Genomic DNA, 22,980 nt, shown 5'->3' with positions numbered 1-22,980 from the left:
CGTTAACTAGAGAAGTTACAAATAATTATACAACCACCCTTCAGTTTGCATGTTTCATTGCAAGGACTTCAGATGGACAATTTAGCCAGAGGTAATGGAGATTTAGATGGAATTTGTAACACTACTTTAGCATCAAGTGTCTTTGAAATAATGGCCTAATTCCTAAATTATAATTGAAAACAAAGACGAGCTATATTTGTGATGAAGAATAAAGAGCTAAATACACAATACCAAAAGGCTCCAGATGTCCTGCAAAGATTCTTTAATTTAACAGAAGGCAAGTAACAATCATTACAGATTGAAACCAAATGTGCCAGGGAGGAATCCCTGCACTATGCAGAATGCACCAGGATTTAATTAAACAGCAAAGTTGTGCTCATTCTCTTAGTGTTGTATGTGATGGACAAAAGCCTTTCGCGTCACTCATTCCCGTACTCCATTCACCCCCCCCCCCCCCGCCCCCCGCCCAACAACCAAGTTTTAGATTGGGTTGATGCATTGTCGAGTGTCTTCACAGACCATCTTGGCCATTCCCCTTATTTTTGGGTTTGGTAAAACTGGCAAGTAAAGGCCGACTTTGCTTTAATGTGCAGAGTGCTGCCAAACTACACCCAGCATAACCAACCTGAACATGGTATGCTAGGGGTGGGAGGGGTGAGTGACTCGAAGACCTGAACATCAAGTTTGCAGTTACAGGCAGTGGAAAAATACTGGATTCCACCGATTCTCTGGCAAGCCTAATAGACTGGGCAGCATTTTCTAAGTCATGTGCATGTGTGGACTGAATGCACATCATGGTATACACTCTGGGAGAACTAGTCAATGATTAAATTGCACAATATTCCATCAATACAGCCCATCGCACCTTACTGTAGCTTCTGCCTCTGTCACAGGCCGACCTTTAGGGATTTTCCATAGAAACTAAGGACTTAGTCGCCTGCACAAGTCACCCCAATTCAATCCAGTCCACTGCCTGTAAAACACTCTGAGAAGTTGGAGGAATGTTTTAAGGTGCTCTATAAATACAATTCTTTCTTTACCTGCTTCTACACTGGAATTAGGAAGGCGATAGTTCCCAACACCAGAACCACAGTCAAGAGGGGACCAGCTATTCTAGGCCGTCAGAAGAAACTGCCTTTATAAATGGAAGCCCTTGCAGCCGCCAAACTCAGCTGCTGCCGGCAGGGTAGGGCCCATCAAAGCACCTCGACTTTCAGTCTCAATGGGAAGGGCAAAGTCAAGCTGCAGTCTGCACTGCCCATTCGGTATAACCCTGCAGACAAACAGCCTATAAACTTAAACGACCACCAGTCGGGAACTCCCTGCTGAAGCGGAGGATGATGCTAAGCTACTTGCCCCTCTCCCAGAAGTTAAAAGAGCCACCTTTGAGGCCTCAGTTCATGCACGCACGCAGTCAGGCACAGCCAACACTGCCACCGCATGCTTCGTCCACTCTTCCTCTCAGTACTGTTGCCCCTCTCCTCCTGAATTATTGAGGTATCACCACAGGCACCCTACTCTTTTTTTTTTGCTGAACTTGTACTAAGCAGTGCAAAGGGAAGTTCTTGTATTTTATATGATATGCATACTAAATAGTTAACTGCATTTGCCAAAAATGCACTCCTGCAAGAGGCATATGGTGCAAAATACCTTGCTGCCTTTCCACACTGTGAATGCTCGTTGAGTTCAGGGTTACCCCTGCACCTCACTGTCACACTGACTGTCTTCAGCAGTGGAAAGCCTGCAAGTACCTTTGATCCACAATGAGGTATAAGCAAGCTCAAACATACTTCACCCTAAGGTTTCCATGAATCTCAAACTCAGGGCAGCCTATATTCCAACTCACCCTGTCTATCCTTTATCCCCAGTGTGTTTGTATATGTAATATATATTATTTTCTTTCCCAAAAAGTTGCAATGTGCTCTCCAAATCAGCCTGACATCAAACTTGGACCAAAACAAACAATGTAATTCAGTTCCTGACGTGTGACCGTGGAAACACTGTTAAATCGGAAGAGTCCAGACAGGGTTTCACCTCTGAAGCACAGAGGCAGCAGAGAGAAGCGATTCTCGAAGCTTTAAACAAGTTCTGCACTGGCCCGCTCAACAGGACTGCTGTGTATTTCAGGTGATTTGAGTCAGGCGTACAGCTGGGAGAGACTTCGCACCCCACTTCTTCCCTTTCCACTTATCTCACGCTCTGAGACATGTGCAAAGGTGTCAGCATCTCTTCGAAGATGGCTCCTTTCACGTTGGATCCTCTGAGATTTGCTTCCTGCAGATCGCAGCCAGAGAGATCACAGTTCTGGAATGAAACACTTTAACCGATTAGGACGGCAAGGTGCGGTTCTGTAAGTGAAAGCACATGTATATAGCTCATGGTCTCTGTACCTCTGTGACAAGGACTTCACCATAGCGTAGGCAGGTGGAATGATATTTTCTCCCCTGGGAAACCTTTCATAACTCAAGATACTTTTCTTAAGTCATAAAATCGGATCCATCGAGTCCATGTAGGCTCTCCCTTCAGCATTCAGTCAGTCCTATTCCCCCGCTCGATCCCTGCAAGTTAACTTCCCTCAAGTGCCCATCCAATTTCTTTTTAGAAGTCATCGATTGCCTCTGCTTTCACCACCCTCCTGAGGTTGTGAAAGGCGCTATATAAATGCAACTTCCGACCCCCCCCCCCCACCACCCCCTTTTGAAAAGAGAGGCCATAAATTAAAGATAGTCACTAATAACTCCAATTGTAAATTGGGGAGAAACTTCTTTACCCAGCGAGCAGTGAGAATGTGGAACCTGCTACCACAGGAGAGGTGAATAGTATAGATGTCTAGATATGGACGAACTTGGAAAATTATTCCCAAAGCAGACTTTTGAACTGGAAGCTCAGATGAAACTTGCACCCACTTTCAAACACGTTGCGACAGTTCCAACATTTTCTATCTTTATTTTGCTCTTCGCCATCTTGCTCTTGTTTTTTCTAAACTCAAAGTCTAATTCCTCCCTTTATTTTCATTCTCCCGCGCTGTGTAATGAGGTTAGCATTGGGCTAAAATCCGCGGTGTTATTAACCGAAAGCTAAGCATTTGAATTTTATGGCCCGCTCACCTCCAAGTCTGTTCCAGCTAACGTTGCCCCTCGGAGATTGCAGTTTTTCAGCTTGGCATTCTTCAGAGTTGCCACCCGCAGGTTAATGCCAGTCATCTGACTACCCTCCAGGTCCACTCCTTTCAGGTTAGCACCTGAGAAAACCAACAATACATACTGCTTCCAGTCAACTTTTCCATAGATGTTCCCAGGCTGACCCTCGAGGGGAGTGCTGCACTGTCGGAGGTACCACCTCCCCAGCGTCCTGAGGGCGGCACAGTGGCGCAGTGGTTAGCACCGCAGCCTCACAGCTCCAGCGACCCGGGTTCAATTCCGGGTACTGCCCGTGTGGAGTTTGCAAGTTCTCCCTTTGTCTGCGTGGGTTTCCTCCGGGTGCTCCGGTTTTCTCCCACATGCCAAAGACTTGCAGGTTGATAGGTAAATTGGCCGTTATAAATTGCCCCTAGTATAGGTAGGTGGTAGGGGAATATAGGGACAGATGAGGATGTGGTAGGGAATGTGGGATTAGTGTAGGATTAGTATAAATGGGTGGTTAATGTTCGGCACAGACTCGGTGGGCCGAAGGGCCTGTTTCAGTGCTGTATCTCTAAATCTAAATCAAAAATCAATATTTATCCCTCAACCAACATCAGTAAAAAAAAAAAGACTCACCTTCCAAATTAGCCTTGAGGCCTGAAGGATCTTCAAAGTTGCAGCCTTTCAGGGATGCCCCCTCTGCATTCGAGCACAGCATCTTCACCCCCTGGAGATTGGCGCCCTGGCAGAGCAAACATTCCTCAGTGAAAAACCGGGAAACCAACACCACTGTCGTGCAGCAGAGAACAAGTACATCTACTGAGGACCTTCGCGACGGGAAGAGCCTGTCAAACAATCGTAGTTAAAGCTGGAAAGTTAAAGCTCCATATCCAAACGCGTACAATTTCAAGTTTCGGCGTCACAAGTGTGGCATCAGCCAGCGTTGGATTCAAATTAGCCAAACCTCTGCAGATTCCATCCTGTTACTCAACGCTGGGAAATGCACTCAGTGAGTTCGGACAGTCTCAACGTCCCTAATCCAGCACAAATTGAAATCAATACAAAGGCAACTCCTACTTACATCCAGTATAGCACCAGACAGGTCTGCCGCTCCAGGTTCGAACTGCACAGGTTGGCGTGACTGAGGTTGCAATTGCTCAGGTTGGCCATCTTAAAGTTGATGTACCGCAGATCCAGTCGGGATAAATCGGTCCCTCGAAAATTCAGACCCTGAGCGGAGGGAAGCATTTTCAAGTTACATCACAGAATGTTAGCAGGGGGCCATTCGGCCCATCGTGCCGGTGCCAGCTCTTTGTAAAGAGCTCTCCGATTAGTCCCACTCCTCTCCTCTTTCCCCCCCCCCCCCCAAGCTACACTGCTCGTGCAGCTCTACTGCGTTGAAAACAAAACCCGTCGCACTGTTTTTTTTTTAATTCATGGGATGTGGGCGACACTGGCCAGGCCAGCATTTATTGCCCATCCCTAATTGCCCTCGAGAAGGTGGTGGTGAGCTGCCTTCTTGAACCGCTGCGGCCTTTCCAAAGCCCTGAGCTTGGCCCAATTTATTTCATCTGCTCTGGCAGCTTTCCAAACTTGGGCGCCATAGGCCTCGACAAGTCCCTTGACCGGGGGGGGGGTTTCTGAATAAAATGTGTCACATCATCATTGCTCTTGGCAATGTAGCAAAGAATTGGGTCAGCTGGAATCCTCTCTCTGAAGGAGGCTGTTTCCAGGTGCCGAACACATTTGAATGGAAATTCTGCTCAAGAACCTGCCAAAGAACAATCTCCAATCCACAGTAAATTTTTTTTTTAAATGAGAATGTTCATCCAGACTGAACATACAGCCTCACAAACATTTACTATTTGAACTGCAGGTTACTGCGCCCCTTCTGCGTTGGAGATTAAAAACGGCACGCTTTGAAGCGCCAAGTGATCCTGCGCGGTGCACAGATCAGACAGGGCTCAGAGTTTGCTCATCGAGTGGACCTCAGCTAATATGTGAGGACGGCTGTGCGCATAGCAACTGGGAATCCGGATAACAGCATGTGCGATTCAGTAAATGTCCTTGCACCCACCGACAGGGCGGGAGGTCCCGTTTCTGCTAGTCAGCCAGCCGTTTGCCCAGAAGCGCGTGGATTTCTGATGGCGGGTGATATTTAGTCACGCGGGAAGGCGCCGGTCCGGATGCAAGCTTCCACCGCATTAGAGCGTCTACGCTCGGCAAATCCTATAGCCAGCCACAGTGCGCAATCACCTGACACCGGAGTTCAGACTTGGTGGGCGTTGCCAAGAGGAAGCGGACAAATTCCTTCCGGGAAATGGGAGAGTGGTCTTCGGCCGGTAACGAATTCTACAGGGAAGAGTCAAGCGGGTTAATTAGCCGCACATTCTGTCCCCCAGCCCGTGCCGAACAAGCTGCTTTTAACGCTTCGGCCCAAAGATCTCTCGGCCTTAAAAGTTCACGCACACACATACACACGAACCTTACCACCTATAAAGTAAAGCAATGAATTTTGTTTGCTTTTTTAAAAATTAATGCCATTATTGCAAACATACCATATTTGCAATTGTTTTTGAACTTTGATTTGCACTCTTCATATGATTCTTTTTCCCTCCACTCATGCAGCACAAATACACACTTTTCAAACACATACGGAAACCCTGCCACATTCAACTCAACCATAGACCAACACAACATGCTTGACAGTACAGCCACAGCCTCTTCGACCAGGCAAGAAATAACTGCCTCATCTTTACCGTAATCAATAGCTCCAATTGTTCGATGAGAGAGTCGATACCGAAGAACTTGGCCTCCTCGAGGACACCTGCAGGAGTTGAGCAGAGGTCGCATTAAACTCAGTATCGATGCCCCCAACAGGGAACGGCTAGAGCTGTCGACACGGCCCAGGATGGAGTGGAAATCCAACGTTAGATTTACATAAAGACTGGAGTGAGATACCGAGGGATATGGTGGTCTCTAAGCAAGAGGGCGGGGCGGGGGAAGATGACATTCTTAAGCAAACAAATCTCCAAAAGTGCACAATGCTGCCAAGAATCAGCCAGTTCTGAAGACAGAAGGTTAAACACAGTTAGGCTCCATCTTGTGGACACGCAAATCCCCCGTTCCCCAATTCCCTTAGTGTCCAAAAATCTAGCGATCTCTGTCCTGGATATATTCATCGGCTGAGTGTCTGCGGCAGGGAATTCTGCCATCTTGACGGTGGCTCAACTCCTCCCATGCTCAGGAACTTTTTGTACCAACTCGCAATGGGCCAGGTCACAAAGTTGGCATCGTCCCGACTGCGTTATTCTACAGGAAACTACTAGGCGATTGGGGAGCTCACAGCCGTATCTGTGAAATCACCGTGTGCAGTGGGAGATAAACAATGAACAAAATACCAGCAAACAAGGCGTTGTGAAGCACACCACGCGGCCACAGCACAGGCACCTTCCCGGTGCCGAGTTAATGTCATGCAAGACCTACCCAGTAAGTTGAGGCCCTTGTTCACAATGAGCTGGCCATGCCGCAGGTAGTTCAGGATGGGCATGAAGTACTCTGGGCTCCGATCGATCAGGAAGCCTCCTTGATGATCCCTCTTGTTGCCCCAGGCATCTGTTACAGAAGCGGCCACGTGGTACGGCAGCAAGAGGAAAAACAAAGGGGAGAAAGGGTGAGCTCAGCAGTAAATGGAACAGCTCAACTGGCCTCTTCATATGCCAAATCATATTCCCATCGCTGCGCAACACAATTGGGAGGCTTCCGGCAACAAAGCCAACCGCAGTTTACATAAAAAGCCGCAGATCTGAAACCAAAGCTGGAAACACACGAAAGAGCGAGAGGGGCAGACCGAGAGAGAGAGAGAAAGAGACAGACTGAAGAACACACAGCTGGTCAGAGAAAGCGAGACCGAGAGAGGGAGATGGACAGAGAAAGCGGGGGCTGGGAGGGGGAGAGAGAGAGGGGGGCTGGGGGGGGGGGGGGGGGGGGAAAGAGAGAGAGAGGGGGGGCGGGGGGGGGAGAGAGAGAGGGGGGCGGGGGGGGAGAGAGAGAGAGGGGGCGGGGGGGGAGAGAGAGAGAGGGGGGCGGGGGGGAGAGAGAGAGAGGGGGGCGGGGGGGGAGAGAGAGAGAGGGGGGCGGGGGGGGAGAGAGAGAGAGGGGGGCGGGGGGGGAGAGAGAGAGAGGGGGGGCGGGGGGGGAGAGAGAGAGAGGGGGGCGGGGGGGAGAGAGAGAGAGGGGGGCGGGGGGGAGAGAGAGAGAGGGGGGCGGGGGGGGGAGAGAGAGAGAGGGGGGCGGGGGGGGGAGAGAGAGAGGGGGGCGGGGGGGGGAGAGAGAGAGGGGGGCGGGGGGGGGGAGAGAGAGAGGGGGGCGGGGGGGGAGAGAGAGAGGGGGGCGGGGGGGAGAGAGAGAGGGGGGCGGGGGGGAGAGAGAGAGGGGGGCGGGGGGGGAGAGAGAGAGGGGGGCGGGGGGGGAGAGAGAGAGGGGGGCGGGGGGGGGAGAGAGAGAGGGGGGCGGGGGGGGAGAGAGAGAGGGGGGCGGGGGGGAGAGAGAGAGGGGGCGGGGGGGGGAGAGAGAGAGGGGGGCGGGGGGGAGAGAGAGAGGGGGGCGGGGGGGAGAGAGAGAGGGGGGCGGGGGGGGAGAGAGAGAGGGGGGCGGGGGGGGAGAGAGAGAGGGGGGCGGGGGGGGAGAGAGAGAGGGGGGCGGGGGGGGAGAGAGAGAGGGGGCGGGGGGGGAGAGAGAGAGGGGGGCGGGGGGGAGAGAGAGAGGGGGGCGGGGGGGAGAGAGAGAGGGGGGCGGGGGGGGAGAGAGAGAGGGGGGCGGGGGGGGAGAGAGAGAGGGGGGCGGGGGGGGAGAGAGAGAGGGGGGCGGGGGGGGGAGAGAGAGAGGGGGGCGGGAGGGGAGAGAGAGAGGGGGGCGGGGGGGGAGAGAGAGAGGGGGCGGGGGGAGAGAGAGAGGGGGGCGGGGGGGGAGAGAGAGAGGGGGGCGGGGGGGGAGAGAGAGAGGGGGGCGGGGGGGAGAGAGAGAGGGGGCGGGGGGGGAGAGAGAGAGGGGGGCGGGGGGGAGAGAGAGAGGGGGGCGGGGGGGAGAGAGAGAGGGGGGGCGGGGGGGGAGAGAGAGAGGGGGCGGGGGGGAGAGAGAGAGGGGGGCGGGGGGGAGAGAGAGAGGGGGGCGGGGGGGGGAGAGAGAGAGGGGGGCGGGGGGGGAGAGAGAGAGGGGGGCGGGGGGGGAGAGAGAGAGGGGGGCGAGGGGGGAGAGAGAGAGGGGGCGGGGGGGGGGAGAGAGAGAGGGGGGGGCAGGGGGGCAGAGAGAGAGGGAGACAGACAGACAGACCGATAGAGAGAGAGAAAGAGACAGACTGAAGAACACACAGCTGGTCAGAGAAAGCGAGACCGAGAGAGAGAGAGTGGGGGGGGGGGGGGGAGAAAGAGAGACCGAGCCGTTGGTGTGCGAGTGACGGGGCGAGAGAGCGAGTGACGGGGCGATGAGAGCGAGTGACGGGGCGAGAGAGCGAGTGACGGGGCGAGAGAGCGAGTGACGGGCGAGAGAGCGAGTGACGGGGCGAGAGAGCGAGTGACGGGGCGAGAGAGCGAGAGAGACGGGGCGAGAGAGACGGGGCGAGAGAGACGGGGCGAGAGAGACGGGGCGAGAGAGACGGGGCGAGAGAGACGGGGCGAGAGAGACGGGGCGAGAGTGACGGGGCGAGAGTGACGGGGCGAGAGAGACGGGGCGAGAGAGACGGGGCGAGAGTGACGGGGCGAGAGTGACGGGGCGAGAGTGACGGGGCGAGAGTGACGGGGCGAGAGTGACGGGGCGAGAGTGACGGGCGAGAGTGACGCGGGTGACGGGCGAGAGTGACGGGGCGAGAGTGACGGGGCGAGAGTGACGGGGCGAGAGTGACGGGGCGAGAGTGACGGGGCGAGAGTGACGGGGCGAGAGTGACGGGGCGAGAGTGACGGGGCGAGAGTGACGGGGCGAGAGTGACGGGGCGAGAGTGACGGGGCGAGAGTGACGGGGCGAGAGTGACGGGGCGAGAGTGACGGGGCGAGAGTGACGGGGCGAGAGTGACGGGGCGAGAGTGACGGGGCGAGAGTGACGGGGCGAGAGTGACGGGCGAGAGTGACGGGGCGAGAGTGACGGGGCGAGGACGGCGAGAGTGACGGGGCGAGAGTGACGGGGCGAGAGTGACGGGGCGAGAGTGACGGGGCGAGAGTGACGGGCGAGAGTGACGGGGCGAGAGTGACGGGCGAGAGTGACGGGGCGAGAGTGACGGGGCGAGAGTGACGGGGCGAGAGTGACGGGGCGAGAGTGACGGGGCGAGAGTGACGGGGCGAGAGTGACGGGGCGAGAGTGACGGGGCGAGAGTGACGGGGCGAGAGTGACGGGGCGAGAGTGACGGGGCGAGAGTGACGGGGCGAGAGTGACGGGGCGAGAGTGACGGGGCGAGAGTGACGGGGCGAGAGTGACGGGGCGAGAGTGACGGGGCGAGAGTGACGGGGCGAGAGTGACGGGGCGAGAGTGACGGGGCGAGAGTGACGGGGCGAGAGTGACGGGGCGAGAGTGACGGGGCGAGAGTGACGGGGCGAGAGTGACGGGGCGAGAGTGACGGGGCGAGAGTGACGGGGCGAGAGTGACGGGGCGAGAGTGACGGGGCGAGAGTGACGGGGCGAGAGTGACGGGGCGAGAGTGACGGGGCGAGAGTGACGGGGCGAGAGTGACGGGGCGAGAGTGACGGGGCGAGAGTGACGGGGCGAGAGTGACGGGCGAGAGTGACGGGGCGAGAGTGACGGGGCGAGAGTGACGGGGCGAGAGTGACGGGGCGAGAGTGACGGGGCGAGAGTGACGGGGCGAGAGTGACGGGGCGAGAGTGACGGGGCGAGAGTGACGGGGCGAGAGTGACGGGGCGAGAGTGACGGGGCGAGAGTGACGGGGCGAGAGTGACGGGGCGAGAGTGACGGGGCGAGAGTGACGGGGCGAGAGTGACGGGGCGAGAGTGACGGGGCGAGAGTGACGGGGCGAGAGTGACGGGGCGAGAGTGACGGGGCGAGAGTGACGGGGGCGAGAGTGACGGGGCGAGAGTGACGGGGCGAGAGTGACGGGGCGAGAGTGACGGGGCGAGAGTGACGGGGCGAGAGTGACGGGGCGAGAGTGACGGGGCGAGAGTGACGGGGCGGAGAGTGACGGGGCGGAGAGTGACGGGGCGAGAGTGACGGGGGAGGAGAGAGTGACGGAGAGAGAGTGACGGAGAGAGAGTGACGGAGAGAGAGTGACGGAGAGAGAGTGACGGAGAGAGAGTGACGGAGAGAGAGTGACGGAGAGAGAGTGACGGAGAGAGAGTGACGGAGAGAGAGTGACGGAGAGAACTGTCCATTTTAAGTTGCAGTGAGCGGAGTTGTGTGTTTCATGTTTGTCAGCTAGTGACATCCTGCACAGCACTGGGGTTACAGGGCAGGTGGCAGTGCTACTAACCTTTGTCCCGGAACATGTGAGCAAGCATACTCTCTGGCTCCTTATTCACTAAAGTGCTCCTGGGGAATGACAGAAATGAATTCCAGAGTTAGCAGTTGAATGGACAAAGCCACATTTCGGTCCTCATGAGAAAAAATCCATCCAAACAAACACCAAGGGTGCTGCGACACAAAAGAGTGATGCAGAGTAAAGCTCCCTCTACACTGTCCCCATCAAACACTCCTGTCCCCATTTAACACTCCCAGGACAGGTACAGCATGGGGTTAGATACAGAGTAAAGCTCCCTCTATACCGTCCCATCAATGTGACTCATCCCTAATCTCAAGAACTCCTCCGACTGCACGAGTGTGTATTTTTCAAATATTTTCCACAGCAGTTATCTCTTTGTCCAGAGAGTGATGCTGAATTGAGGTTGGTTTTGTGTTGGTGATCTTACTAAAAAAAAAAGCATTTCTAAAAAGAAACTCTTTTAAAATGAAAGTTAATAACTGTTGAAGCACTTTGACATCTCAGTGACAAGAAGGATTCATTTTCATTTCCACGAGTGTTAACCTTCAGCACAGTTTTCACCCCAGCAGAATTCCCAGCCAAGCATTCTGCATTGTCACAAGCTTGCACCCTGCTCACTGCCTTACCGTGTAGTGGTGAAGTATTGTCCCCCAACATTTAGTGTTATCCAGTCAGTACACATCCCTGCTTTGGCGTCTGCGTCCTTCTCGTGCGCTTCAGGAACTGGCGGAGGAAAGCAACAAATATTTTGAAAAGGATTCTCCCCGAGCCGGTGTTTGCGTGAGAGATCGTATAGCAGAACTGTCCCTAAGCCTGAAAGAAAAAAGCTTTGAACTCGTCAAAATTCCCCATGGAAAGCCGGGAGGGGAATGGCCACACAGTTATGGTTCAGATCCTGAACATCACACGTCAGAAGCCCACTGGAAAAATTACTTGACCGACCTGCACAATGGCTTCTGCGGCCGAGTGATTCCGCGATTGGGCGAGCAAGCCAGACTTGTCGAGCCCAACAATCCCAATGTGGCGAGTTGCGAATCTGACTTCCGGAGGTCTGGGAATGTGCGGGCAGGCTTTGAAAAAACAAGGAGAAAAGCTGCCATATTGTGGCTTCACTTTTGGGATTGGAAACTTGCTACTCCAAGTGACCAACTTTGCAACTTCAGTTCCACATTACATTATGACTCCTAATGCCCAGTGCTGTTAGAAAGGGAGTCCAGGATTTTGACCCAGCGACAGTGAAGGAACAGCGATATAGTTCCAAGTCAGGATGGTGTGTGACTTGGACGGGAACTTGCAGGTGGTGGTGTTCCCATGCATCTGCTGCCCTTGTCCTTCTAGGTGGTCGTGGTCACGGGTTTGGAAGGTGCTGTCGAAGGAGTCTTGGTGTGTTGCTGCAGTGCATCTTGTAGATGGTACACACTGCTGCCACTGTGCGTTGCCGGTGGAGGGAATGAATGTTTGTAGATGGGGTGCCAATCAAGTGGGCTGCTTTGTCCTGGATGGTGTCGAGCTTCTTGAGTGTTGTTGGAGCTGCACCCATCCAGGCAAGTGGAGAGTATTCCATCACACTCCTGACTTGTGTCTTGTAGATGGTGGACAGGCCTTGGGGAGTCAGGAGGTGAGTTACTCACTGCAGGATTCCTCGCCATAGTATTAATATGGCTGCTCCAGTTCAATTTCTGGTCAATGGTAAGCCCTAGGATGTTGATAGTGGGGGATTCAGCAATGGTAATAATGCTATTGAACATCAAGAGGAGATGGTTAGATTCTCTCTTGTCGGAGATGGTCATTGCCTGACACTTGTGTGGCGCGAATGTTACTTGCCACTTATCAGCCCAATCCTGGATGTTGTCCAGGTCTTGCTGCATTTCTGCATGAACTCCTTTGGTATCTGAGGAGTCACGAATGGTGCTGAACATTGTGCAATCATCAGCAAACATCCCCACGTCTGACCTTATGATTGAAGGGAAGGTCATTGATGAAGCAGCTGAAGATGGTTGGGCCTAGGACACTACCCTGAGGAACTCATGCAGCGATGTCCTGGAGCTTAGATGATTGACCTCCAACAACCGCAACCATCTTCCTTAGTGCTTGGTATGACCGCACCACATCCCAAAAACTTGAAAACCAATTAAATGTACACCACATCCCAAGAACGGCTTTATAAATTACTGAACATTCCTGAGAACCAATTTTTATAATACACAGTTGAACATTTCAGTTCAGAGTCACCTACCTATAAATGGCTCCCCTTCAGACACGTACAATACATCGTCATCTCTGGTCAATAAGAGAGAAATGAGTAAATTAGCAACACAATAATTGTCATCTCGAAGGCTGGGAATGTTACTGAACCAGTAAGCTAGAGGCCCAGGCTGACACCCCAGAGGCCCAGGCTGACACCCCAGGGACACAGGTTCAAATCCTGCCATTGCAGTTGGTGGCATCTCAATTCAATCATAAAAATCTGGAATTGAAAGCTAGTCTCATCGATTGTTGTAAAAACCCATCTGGTTCACTCATGTCCTTTAGGGAAGGAAATCTGCCATCCTTACCCGGTCTGGCCTACATGTGACTCCAGACCCACAGCAATGTGGCTGACTCCCAACTGCCCTCTGAAATGGCCTCACAAGCCACTCAGTTGTCAAGGGTAATTAGGGATGGGCAACAAATGCTGGCCTTGTGGAAATTCACAGAACAGGTCACTTTGCCCAACTAGTCTGTGCTGGTGTTTATACGGCATGTGTCCATCGACCTCACCTCAGCGTACCGTTCTATCCCCTTCTCTCTCATGTACTCCTTCTAGTTTCCTTTTGAAAGCTTCTAAGCAATTGGCCTCAACTATCTCCTGCAGTAGCCAGTTCCACCTCTGAATCACTCTCCGAGCAAAGGAACGTCTCCGTATTTCCCGATTAGATTTATGAATGGGACGTTTGGAGCATTATCCAATGCGTGTTCAACTGGAAGGTTCCAGATTTGGCCTCCCAGGGGAAGTCGAGTGCGACAACGGGCCGAAGCGCTCGAAGTTGGAGGAACATTCGGCTCGGGGTCCTGCCACCGCTGGCGAGTGCACTTGAGTGGGTGAGAACGGGATATTGTTGGGGATGGGGTGCGCTTTGCGATAAAGCAGCACGCCAGCACTGCGCCTGGCCCTCAACACATACAGAGAGGTCACTGGAGAAAGTCACCAGCTGCTGCAGAAATGGGGGGGGGGGGGGGGGGGGGGGAAACAGGGGAGCGATAAGAACCATCAAAAAGAGTGAAGCAGACTCACCTAATGAGTGCAATGTCATCAATGAGACCTCCCTTCCCGTTGTAGAGGTGAGCCGCCTTAATACTCAGCTTATTACTGGCAACTGACAGCAAGTCTGACAGGGCCCCGTACACAGCGACAACCTGCCAAGAGGAAAAGAAGGGAGAGCGTGACATCTGAGTAGCAAAACTTAGAATCATAGAACGTTTACAGCACAAAAAGAGACCACTTGGCCCACCGTGTGCGCACCGGCCGAAAACGAGCCACCCAGTCTAATCCCACCTTCCAACATTCGGTCCGTAGCCCTGCAGGTTACAGCACTTGAGGTGCACATCCAGACTCCTTTTGAATGAGTTGAGAGTCTCTGCCTCAACTACCCTTTCAAGGCAGTGAGTTCCAGACCCCTCACCACCCTCTGAGTGAAAAAACTTTTCCTCATCTCCCCTCTAATCTTTCTACCAATCACTTTAAATCTATGTCCCCTAGTCACTGACCTCTCTGCTAAGGTGAATAGACTCTTCACCTCCACTCTATCCAGGCCCCTCACAATTTTGTACATTTCAATCAGATCTCCTCTCAGCCTTCTCTGTTCCAAGGAGAACAACCCCAGCCTATCCAATCTTTCCTCATAGCTGCATTTTTCCAGTCCTGGCAACATCCTCGTAAATCTCCTCTGTACCCTCTCTAGTGCAATTACACCCTTTCTGTAATGAGGTGACCAGAACTGCACACAGTACTCTAGCTGTGGCCTAACCAATGATTTATACAGTTCCAGTGTAACCACCCTGTTCTTGTATTCTATACCTCGGCTAATAAAGGAAAGGATTCAATATGCCTTCTTAACCACCTTATGTCCTGCTACCTTCAGGGATCTGTGTTCATTCACTCCAACGTCCCTCACTTCCTTTACACCTCTCAGTATTGTCCCATAAATCGTGCATTCCTTTGCCTTGTTTGACAAATGCATCACCTCACACTTCTCCGGCTTGAATTCCATTTGCCATTTTTCTGCCCATCTGACCAGACCCTCATCAACTTCCTGCAGCCGACAGCTATCCTCACTATCGACCACACGGCCTATCTGTGTGTCGTCTGCAAACTTCTTGATCATGTGGCCCACATTTACGTCCAAAACAAAATTACAAAAAGACTTACATTCACGTCGCCTCTTCCACATAATGAAATAATTTGTTTAAGCAAACTGGCACAAAAAAAACACCCCTACTTGCAAATAATTTAGCCTCAAACCATAACAGGTGATTCATAACACAATGATACTGTTACTATGTTCTTGAGACTGATTACTGGACCAGATCACCTCCCATTGCTCTCTCACAAAAAAAATTACCTTTGAAACTATGAAGAGATAAAATGCTTTGCCCCAACAAACATTAACCATTCCAAGAGTCAACCTTTGCCAATTCCCAACTTTCAGCGATAGTCCATTGCCCGGACACAAAGGCGATGTGTGTTGCCAATGCCTCTGACACTCAGGGTCATCCTTTACCCCCTGTCCATTGCCTCTGACACTCAGGGTCATCCTTTACCCCCTGTCCATTGCCTCTGACACTCAGGGTCATCCTTTACCCCCTGTCCATTGCCTCTGACACTCAGGGTCATCCTTTACCCCCTGTCCATTGCCCCTGCCACTCAGGGTCATATTTTACCCCCTGTCCATTGCCTCTGACACTCAGGGTCATCCTTTACCCCCTGTCCATTGCCCTGCCACTCAGGGTCATCCTTTACCCCCTGTCCATTGCCCCTGCCACTCAGGGTCATCCTTTACCCCCTGTCCATTGCCTTTGACACTCAGGGTCATCCTTTACCCCCTGTCCATTGCCCCTGCCACTCAGGGTCATCCTTTACTCCCTGTCCATTGCCTCTGACAGTCAGGGTCATCCTTTATCCCCTGTCCATTGCCCCTGACATTCAGGGTCATCCTTTACCCCCTGTCCATTGCCCCTGACATTCAGGGTCATCCTTTAGCCCTGTCCATTGCCTCTGACACTCAGGGTCATCCTTTACCCCCTGTCCATTGCCTCTGACACTCAGGGTCATCCTTTACCCCGTATTCATTGCCCTGACACTCAGGGTCATCCTTTACCCCCTGTCCATTGCCCCTGACACTCAGGGTCATCCTTTACCCCCTATTCATTGCCCTGACACTCAGGGTCATCCTTTACCCCCTGTCCATTGCCCCTGACACTCAGGGTCATCCTTTACCCCCTGTCCATTGCCCTGACACTCAGGGTCATCCTTTACCCCCTGTCCATTGCCCCTGACACTCAGGGTCATCCTTTACCCCCTGTCCATTGCCTCTGACACTCAGGGTCATCCTTTACCCCCTGTCCATTGCCCCTGACACTCAGGGTCATCCTTTACCCCCTGTCCATTGCCTCTGACACTCAGGGTCATCCTTTACCTCCTGTCCATTGCCTCTGACACTCAGGGTCATCCTTTACCCCCTGTCCATTGCCTCTGACACGAAGGATCATCCTTTACCCCCTGTCCATTGCCCCTGACACTCAGGGTCATCCTTTACCCCCTATTCATTGCCCTGACACTCAGGGTCATCCTTTACCCCCTGTCCATTGCCCCTGACACTCAGGGTCATCCTTTACCCCCTGTCCATTGCCTCTGACACTCAGGGTCATCCTTTACCCCCTGTCCATTGCCCCTGACACTCAGGGTCATCCTTTACCCCCTGTCCATTGCCCCTGACACTCAGGGTCATCCTTTACCCCCTGTCCATTGCCCCTGACACTCAGGGTCATCCTTTACCTCCTGTCCATTGCCTCTGACACTCAGGGTCATCCTTTACCCCTGTCCATTGCCTCTGACACGAAGGGTCATCCTTTACCCCCTGTCCATTGCCCCTGAGACGAAGGGTCATCCTTTTCCCCCTGTCCATTGCCTCTGACATTCAGGGTCATCCTTTACCCCCTGTCCATTGCCCCTGACACGAAGGTTCATCCTTTACCCCGTATTCATTGCCCTGACACTCAGGGTCATCCTTTACCCCCTGTCCATTGCCCCTGACACTCAGGGTCATCCTTTACCCCCTATTCATTGCCCTGACACTCAGGGTCATCCTTTACCCCCTGTCCATTGCCTCTGACACTCAGGGTCATCCTTTACCCCTGTGCATTGCCCCTGACACTCAGGGACATCCTTTACCCCGTATTCATTGCCCTGACACTCAGGGTCATCCTTTACCCCCTGTCCATTGCCCCTGACACTCAGGGACATCCTTTACCCCCTGTCCATTGCCTCTGACACTCAGGGTCATCCTTTACCCCCTGTGCATTGCCCCTGACACTCAGGGTCATCCTTTACCCCGTATTCATTGCCCTGACACTCAGGGTCATCCTTTACCCCCTGTCCATTGCCCCTGACACTCAGGGACATCCTTTACCCCCTGTCCATTGCCCCTGACACTCAGGGTCATCCTTTACCCCCCTGTCCATTGCCCCTGACACTCAGGGTCATCCTTTACCCCCTGTCCATTGCCTCTGACACTCAGGGTCATCCTTTACCTCCTGTCCATTGCCCCTGACACTCAGGGTCATCCTTTACCCCCTGTCCATTGCCTCTGACACTCAGGGTCATCCTTTACCCCCTGTCCATTGCCTCTGACACTCAGGGTCATCCTTTACCTCCTGTCCATTGCCCCTGACACTCAGGGTCATCCTTTACCCCCCAGTCCATTGCCTCTGACACTCAGGGTCATCCTTTACCCCCCTGTCCATTGCCTCTGACACTCAGGGTCATCCTTTAGCCCCTATTCATTGCCTCTGACACTCAGGGTCATCCTTTAGCCCCTATTCATTGCCCTGACACTCAGGGTCATCCTTTACCCCCTGTGCATTGCCCCTGACACTCAGGGTCATCCTTTACCTCCTGTCCATTGCCCCTGACACTCAGGGTCATCCTTTACCCCCTGTCCATTGCCTCTGACACTCAGGGTCATCCTTTACCCCCTGTCCATTGCCTCTGACACTCAGGGTCATCCTTTACCTCCTGTCCATTGCCCCTGACACTCAGGGTCATCCTTTACCCCCCTGTCCATTGCCTCTGACACTCAGGGTCATCCTTTACCCCCCTGTCCATTGCCTCTGACACTCAGGGTCATCCTTTAGCCCCTATTCATTGCCTCTGACACTCAGGGTCATCCTTTAGCCCCTATTCATTGCCCTGACACTCAGGGTCATCCTTTACCCCCTGTGCATTGCCCCTGACACTCAGGGTCATCCTTTACCCCCTGTGCATTGCCTCTGACACTCAGGGTCATCCTTTACCCCCTGTGCATTGCCTCTGACACTCAGGGTCATCCTTTACCTCCTGTCCATTGCCCCTGACACTCAGGGTCATCCTTTAGCCCCTGTCCATTGCCTCTGACACTCAGGGTCATCCTTTACCCCCTGTCCATTGCCCCTGACACTCAGGGTCATCCTTTACCTCCTGTCCATTGCCCCTGACACTCAGGGTCATCCTTTACCTCCTGTCCATTGCCCCTGACACTCAGGGTCATCCTTTACCCCCTGTGCATTGCCTCTGACACTCAGGGTCATCCTTTAGCCCCTGTCCATTGCCTCTGACACTCAGGGTCATCCTTTACCCACTGTGCATTGCCTCTGACACTCAGGGTCATCCTTTACCCCCTGTCCATTGCCCCTGACACTCAGGGTCATCCTTTACCCCCCTGTCCATTGCCCCTGACACTCAGGGTCATCCTTTACCCCCTGTCCATTGCCTCTGACACTCAGGGTCATCCTTTACCCCCTGTCCATTGCCTCTGACACGAAGGGTCATCCTTTACCCCCTGTCCATTGCCCCTGACACGAAGGGTCATCCTTTTCCCCCTGTCCATTGCCTCTGACATTCAGGGTCATCCTTTACCCCCTGTCCATTGCCCCTGACACGAAGGTTCATCCTTTACCCCGTATTCATTGCCCTGACACTCAGGGTCATCCTTTACCCCCTGTCCATTGCCTCTGACACTCAGGGTCATCCTTTACCCCCTGTCCATTGCCTCTGACACTCAGGGTCATCCTTTACCTCCTGTCCATTGCCCCTGACACTCAGGGTCATCCTTTACCCCCTGTCCATTGCCTCTGACACTCAGGGTCATCCTTTACCCCCTGTCCATTGCCTCTGACACTCAGGGTCATCCTTTACCTCCTGTCCATTGCCCCTGACACTCAGGGTCATCCTTTACCCCCTGTCCATTGCCTCTGACACTCAGGGTCATCCTTTAGCCCCTATTCATTGCCCTGACACTCAGGGTCATCCTTTACCCCCTGTCCATTGCCTCTGACACACAGGGTCATCCTTTAGCCCCTATTCATTGCCTCTGACACTCAGGGTCATCCTTTAGCCCCTATTCATTGCCCTGACACTCAGGGTCATCCTTTACCCCCTGTGCATTGCCCCTGACACTCAGGGTCATCCTTTAGCCCCTATTCATTGCCCTGACACTCAGGGTCATCCTTTACCCCCCTGTCCATTGCCTCTGACACTCAGGGTCATCCTTTAGCCCCTATTCATTGCCTCTGACACTCAGGGTCATCCTTTAGCCCCTATTCATTGCCCTGACACTCAGGGTCATCCTTTACCCCCTGTGCATTGCCCCTGACACTCAGGGTCATCCTTTACCCCCTGTGCATTGCCTCTGACACTCAGGGTCATCCTTTACCCCCTGTGCATTGCCTCTGACACTCAGGGTCATCCTTTACCTCCTGTCCATTGCCCCTGACACTCAGGGTCATCCTTTACTCCCTGTGCATTGCCCCTGACACTCAGGGTCATCCTTTAGCCCCTGTCCATTGCCTCTGACACTCAGGGTCATCCTTTACCCCCTGTCCATTGCCCCTGACACTCAGGGTCATCCTTTACCTCCTGTCCATTGCCCCTGACACTCAGGGTCATCCTTTACCTCCTGTCCATTGCCCCTGACACTCAGGGTCATCCTTTACCCCCTGTGCATTGCCTCTGACACTCAGGGTCATCCTTTAGCCCCTGTCCATTGCCTCTGACACTCAGGGTCATCCTTTACCCCCTGTGCATTGCCTCTGACACTCAGGGTCATCCTTTACCCCCTGTCCATTGCCCCTGACACTCAGGGTCATCCTTTACCCCCCTGTCCATTGCCCCTGACACTCAGGGTCATCCTTTACCCCCTGTCCATTGCCTCTGACACTCAGGGTCATCCTTTACCCCCTGTCCATTGCCCCTGACACGAAGGGTCATCCTTTTCCCCCTGTCCATTGCCTCTGACATTCAGGGTCATCCTTTACCCCCTGTCCATTGCCCCTGACACGAAGGTTCATCCTTTACCCCGTATTCATTGCCCTGACACTCAGGGTCATCCTTTACCCCCTGTCCATTGCCCCTGACACTCAGGGTCATCCTTTACCCCCTATTCATTGCCCTGACACTCAGGGACATCCTTTACCCCCTGTCCATTGCCCCTGACACTCAGGGTCATCCTTTACCCCCTGTCCATTGCCCCTGACACTCAGGGTCATCCTTTACCCCCTGTCCATTGCCTCTGACACTCAGGGTCATCCTTTACCCCCTGTCCATTGCCTCTGACACTCAGGGTCATCCTTTACCTCCTGTCCATTGCCCCTGACACTCAGGGTCATCCTTTACCCCCTGTCCATTGCCTCTGACACTCAGGGTCATCCTTTACCCCCTGTCCATTGCCTCTGACACTCAGGGTCATCCTTTACCCCCTGTCCATTGCCCCTGACACTCAGGGTCATCCTTTACCCCCTGTCCATTGCCTCTGACACTCAGGGTCATCCTTTAGCCCCTATTCATTGCCCTGACACTCAGGGTCATCCTTTACCCCCTGTCCATTGCCTCTGACACTCAGGGTCATCCTTTAGCCCCTATTCATTGCCTCTGACACTCAGGGTCATCCTTTAGCCCCTATTCATTGCCCTGACACTCAGGGTCATCCTTTACCCCCTGTGCATTGCCCCTGACACTCAGGGTCATCCTTTACCCCCTGTGCATTGCCTCTGACACTCAGGGTCATCCTTTACCCCCTGTGCATTGCCTCTGACACTCAGGGTCATCCTTTACCTCCTGTCCATTGCCTCTGACATTCAGGGTCATCCTTTACCTCCTGTCCATTGCCCCTGACACTCAGGGTCATCCTTTACCCCCTGTCCATTGCCTCTGACACTCAGGGTCATCCTTTACCCCCTGTCCATTGCCTCTGACACTCAGGGTCATCCTTTACCTCCTGTCCATTGCCCCTGACACTCAGGGTCATCCTTTACCCCCTGTCCATTGCCTCTGACACTCAGGGTCATCCTTTAACCCCTATTCATTGCCCTGACACTCAGGGTCATCCTTTCCCCCCTGTCCATTGCCTCTGACACTCAGGGTCATCCTTTAGCCCCTATTCATTGCCTCTGACACTCAGGGTCATCCTTTAGCCCCTATTCATTGCCCTGACACTCAGGGTCATCCTTTACCCCCTGTCCATTGCCCCTGACACTCAGGGTCATCCTTTACCCCCTGTCCATTGCCTCTGACACTCAGGGTCATCCTTTACCCCCTGTCCATTGCCTCTGACACTCAGGGTCATCCTTTACCCCCTGTCCATTGCCCCTGACACTCAGGGTCATCCTTTACCCTCTGTCCATTGCCTCTGACACTCAGGGTCATCCTTTACCCCCTGTGCATTGCCTCTGACACTCAGGGTCATCCTTTACCCCCTGTGCATTGCCTCTGACACTCAGGGTCATCCTTTACCCCCTGTGCATTGCCTCTGACACTCAGGGTCATCCTTTACCCCCTGTCCATTGCACCTGACACTCAGGGTCATCCTTCACCCCCTGTGCATTGCCTCTGATACTCAGGGTCATCCTTTACCCCCTGTCCATTGCCTCTGACACTCAGGGTCATCCTTTACCCCCTGTCCATTGCCTCTGACACTCAGGGTCATCCTTTTCCCCCTGTCCATTGCACCTGACACTCAGGGTCATCCTTTTCCCCTGTCCATTGCCCCTGACACTCAGGGTCATCCTTTTCCCCCTGTCCATTGCACCTGACACTCAGGGTCATCCTTTTCCCCCTGTCCATTGCCCCTGACACTCAGGGTCATCCTTTTCCCCCTGTCCATTGCCCCTGACACTCAGGGTCATCCTTTACCCCCTGTCCATTGCCCCTGACACTCAGGGTCATCCTTTACCCCCTGTCCATTGCCTCTGACACTCAGGGTCATCCTTTACCCCCTGTCCATTGCCTCTGACACTCAGGGTCATCCTTTACCCCCTGTCCATTGCCCCTGACACTCAGGGTCATCCTTTACCCTCTGTCCATTGCCTCTGACACTCAGGGTCATCCTTTACCCCCTGTGCATTGCCTCTGACACTCAGGGTCATCCTTTACCCCCTGTGCATTGCCTCTGACACTCAGGGTCATCCTTTACCCCCTGTGCATTGCCTCTGACACTCAGGGTCATCCTTTACCTCCTGTCCATTGCCTCTGACACTCAGGGTCATCCTTTACCCCCTGTGCATTGCCTCTGACACTCAGGGTCATCCTTTACCCCCTGTGCATTGCCCCTGACACTCAGGGTCATCCTTTACCCCCTGTCCATTGCCTCTGACACTCAGGGTCATCCTTTACCCCCTGTCCATTGCCTCTGACACTCAGGGTCATCCTTTACCCCCTGTGCATTGCCTCTGACACTCAGGGTCATCCTTTCCCCCCTGTCCATTGCCTCTGACACTCAGGGTCATCCTTTACCCCCTGTGCATTGCCTCTGACACTCAGGGTCATCCTTTCCCCCCTGTCCATTGCCTCTGACACTCAGGGTCATCCTTTCCCCCCTGTCCATTGCCTCTGACACTCAGGGTCAGGCTCAGGGCCCCTTTCCATTTTCCTCCCAGCACACTGAGTGAAAGGAGCTGCGGTCAGTCGGAGATGGTGGGACGAGCCGGGGGGTCTCTCCCCGGGCCCCACGGCCTCACCTTGCCGTCCCGGTGACTCCCGTTGACGAACAGCGTCACCCGCCGCATCACCGCCACCGAGCGGAGCTTCCCGGAGCACCGCCGCCCGGCATACCGGAACCAGGGGCTTCAACGCGGGCCCACCCAGCCATTGACA

The 22,980-nt window shown here is 54.0% G+C and overlaps 1 protein-coding gene across 1 annotated transcript; it reads right to left on the bottom strand.

Annotated features, from left to right (window-relative positions):
• Positions 1-245: 245 nt before the first annotated feature.
• LOC137357186 (BTB/POZ domain-containing protein KCTD9-like) lies at positions 246-22,980 on the bottom strand. The gene is given in 13 exon segments (XM_068023322.1): positions 246-2,304; positions 3,108-3,241; positions 3,759-3,864; positions 4,204-4,229; positions 4,232-4,352; positions 5,379-5,474; positions 5,882-5,949; positions 6,609-6,737; positions 10,590-10,648; positions 11,225-11,321; positions 12,835-12,878; positions 13,873-13,994; positions 22,845-22,980. Coding segments are annotated over 13 exon segments (1,167 nt in total). The 5' UTR covers positions 22,893-22,980; the 3' UTR covers positions 246-2,187.

This window comes from Heterodontus francisci, chromosome 47 (genome assembly GCF_036365525.1).
Source record: "Heterodontus francisci isolate sHetFra1 chromosome 47, sHetFra1.hap1, whole genome shotgun sequence".
NCBI classification, from domain to species: domain Eukaryota; kingdom Metazoa; phylum Chordata; class Chondrichthyes; order Heterodontiformes; family Heterodontidae; genus Heterodontus; species Heterodontus francisci.
The sequence above is the reverse complement of the archived record's forward strand: the minus strand, read 5'-3'. Positions and strand labels throughout refer to the sequence as shown.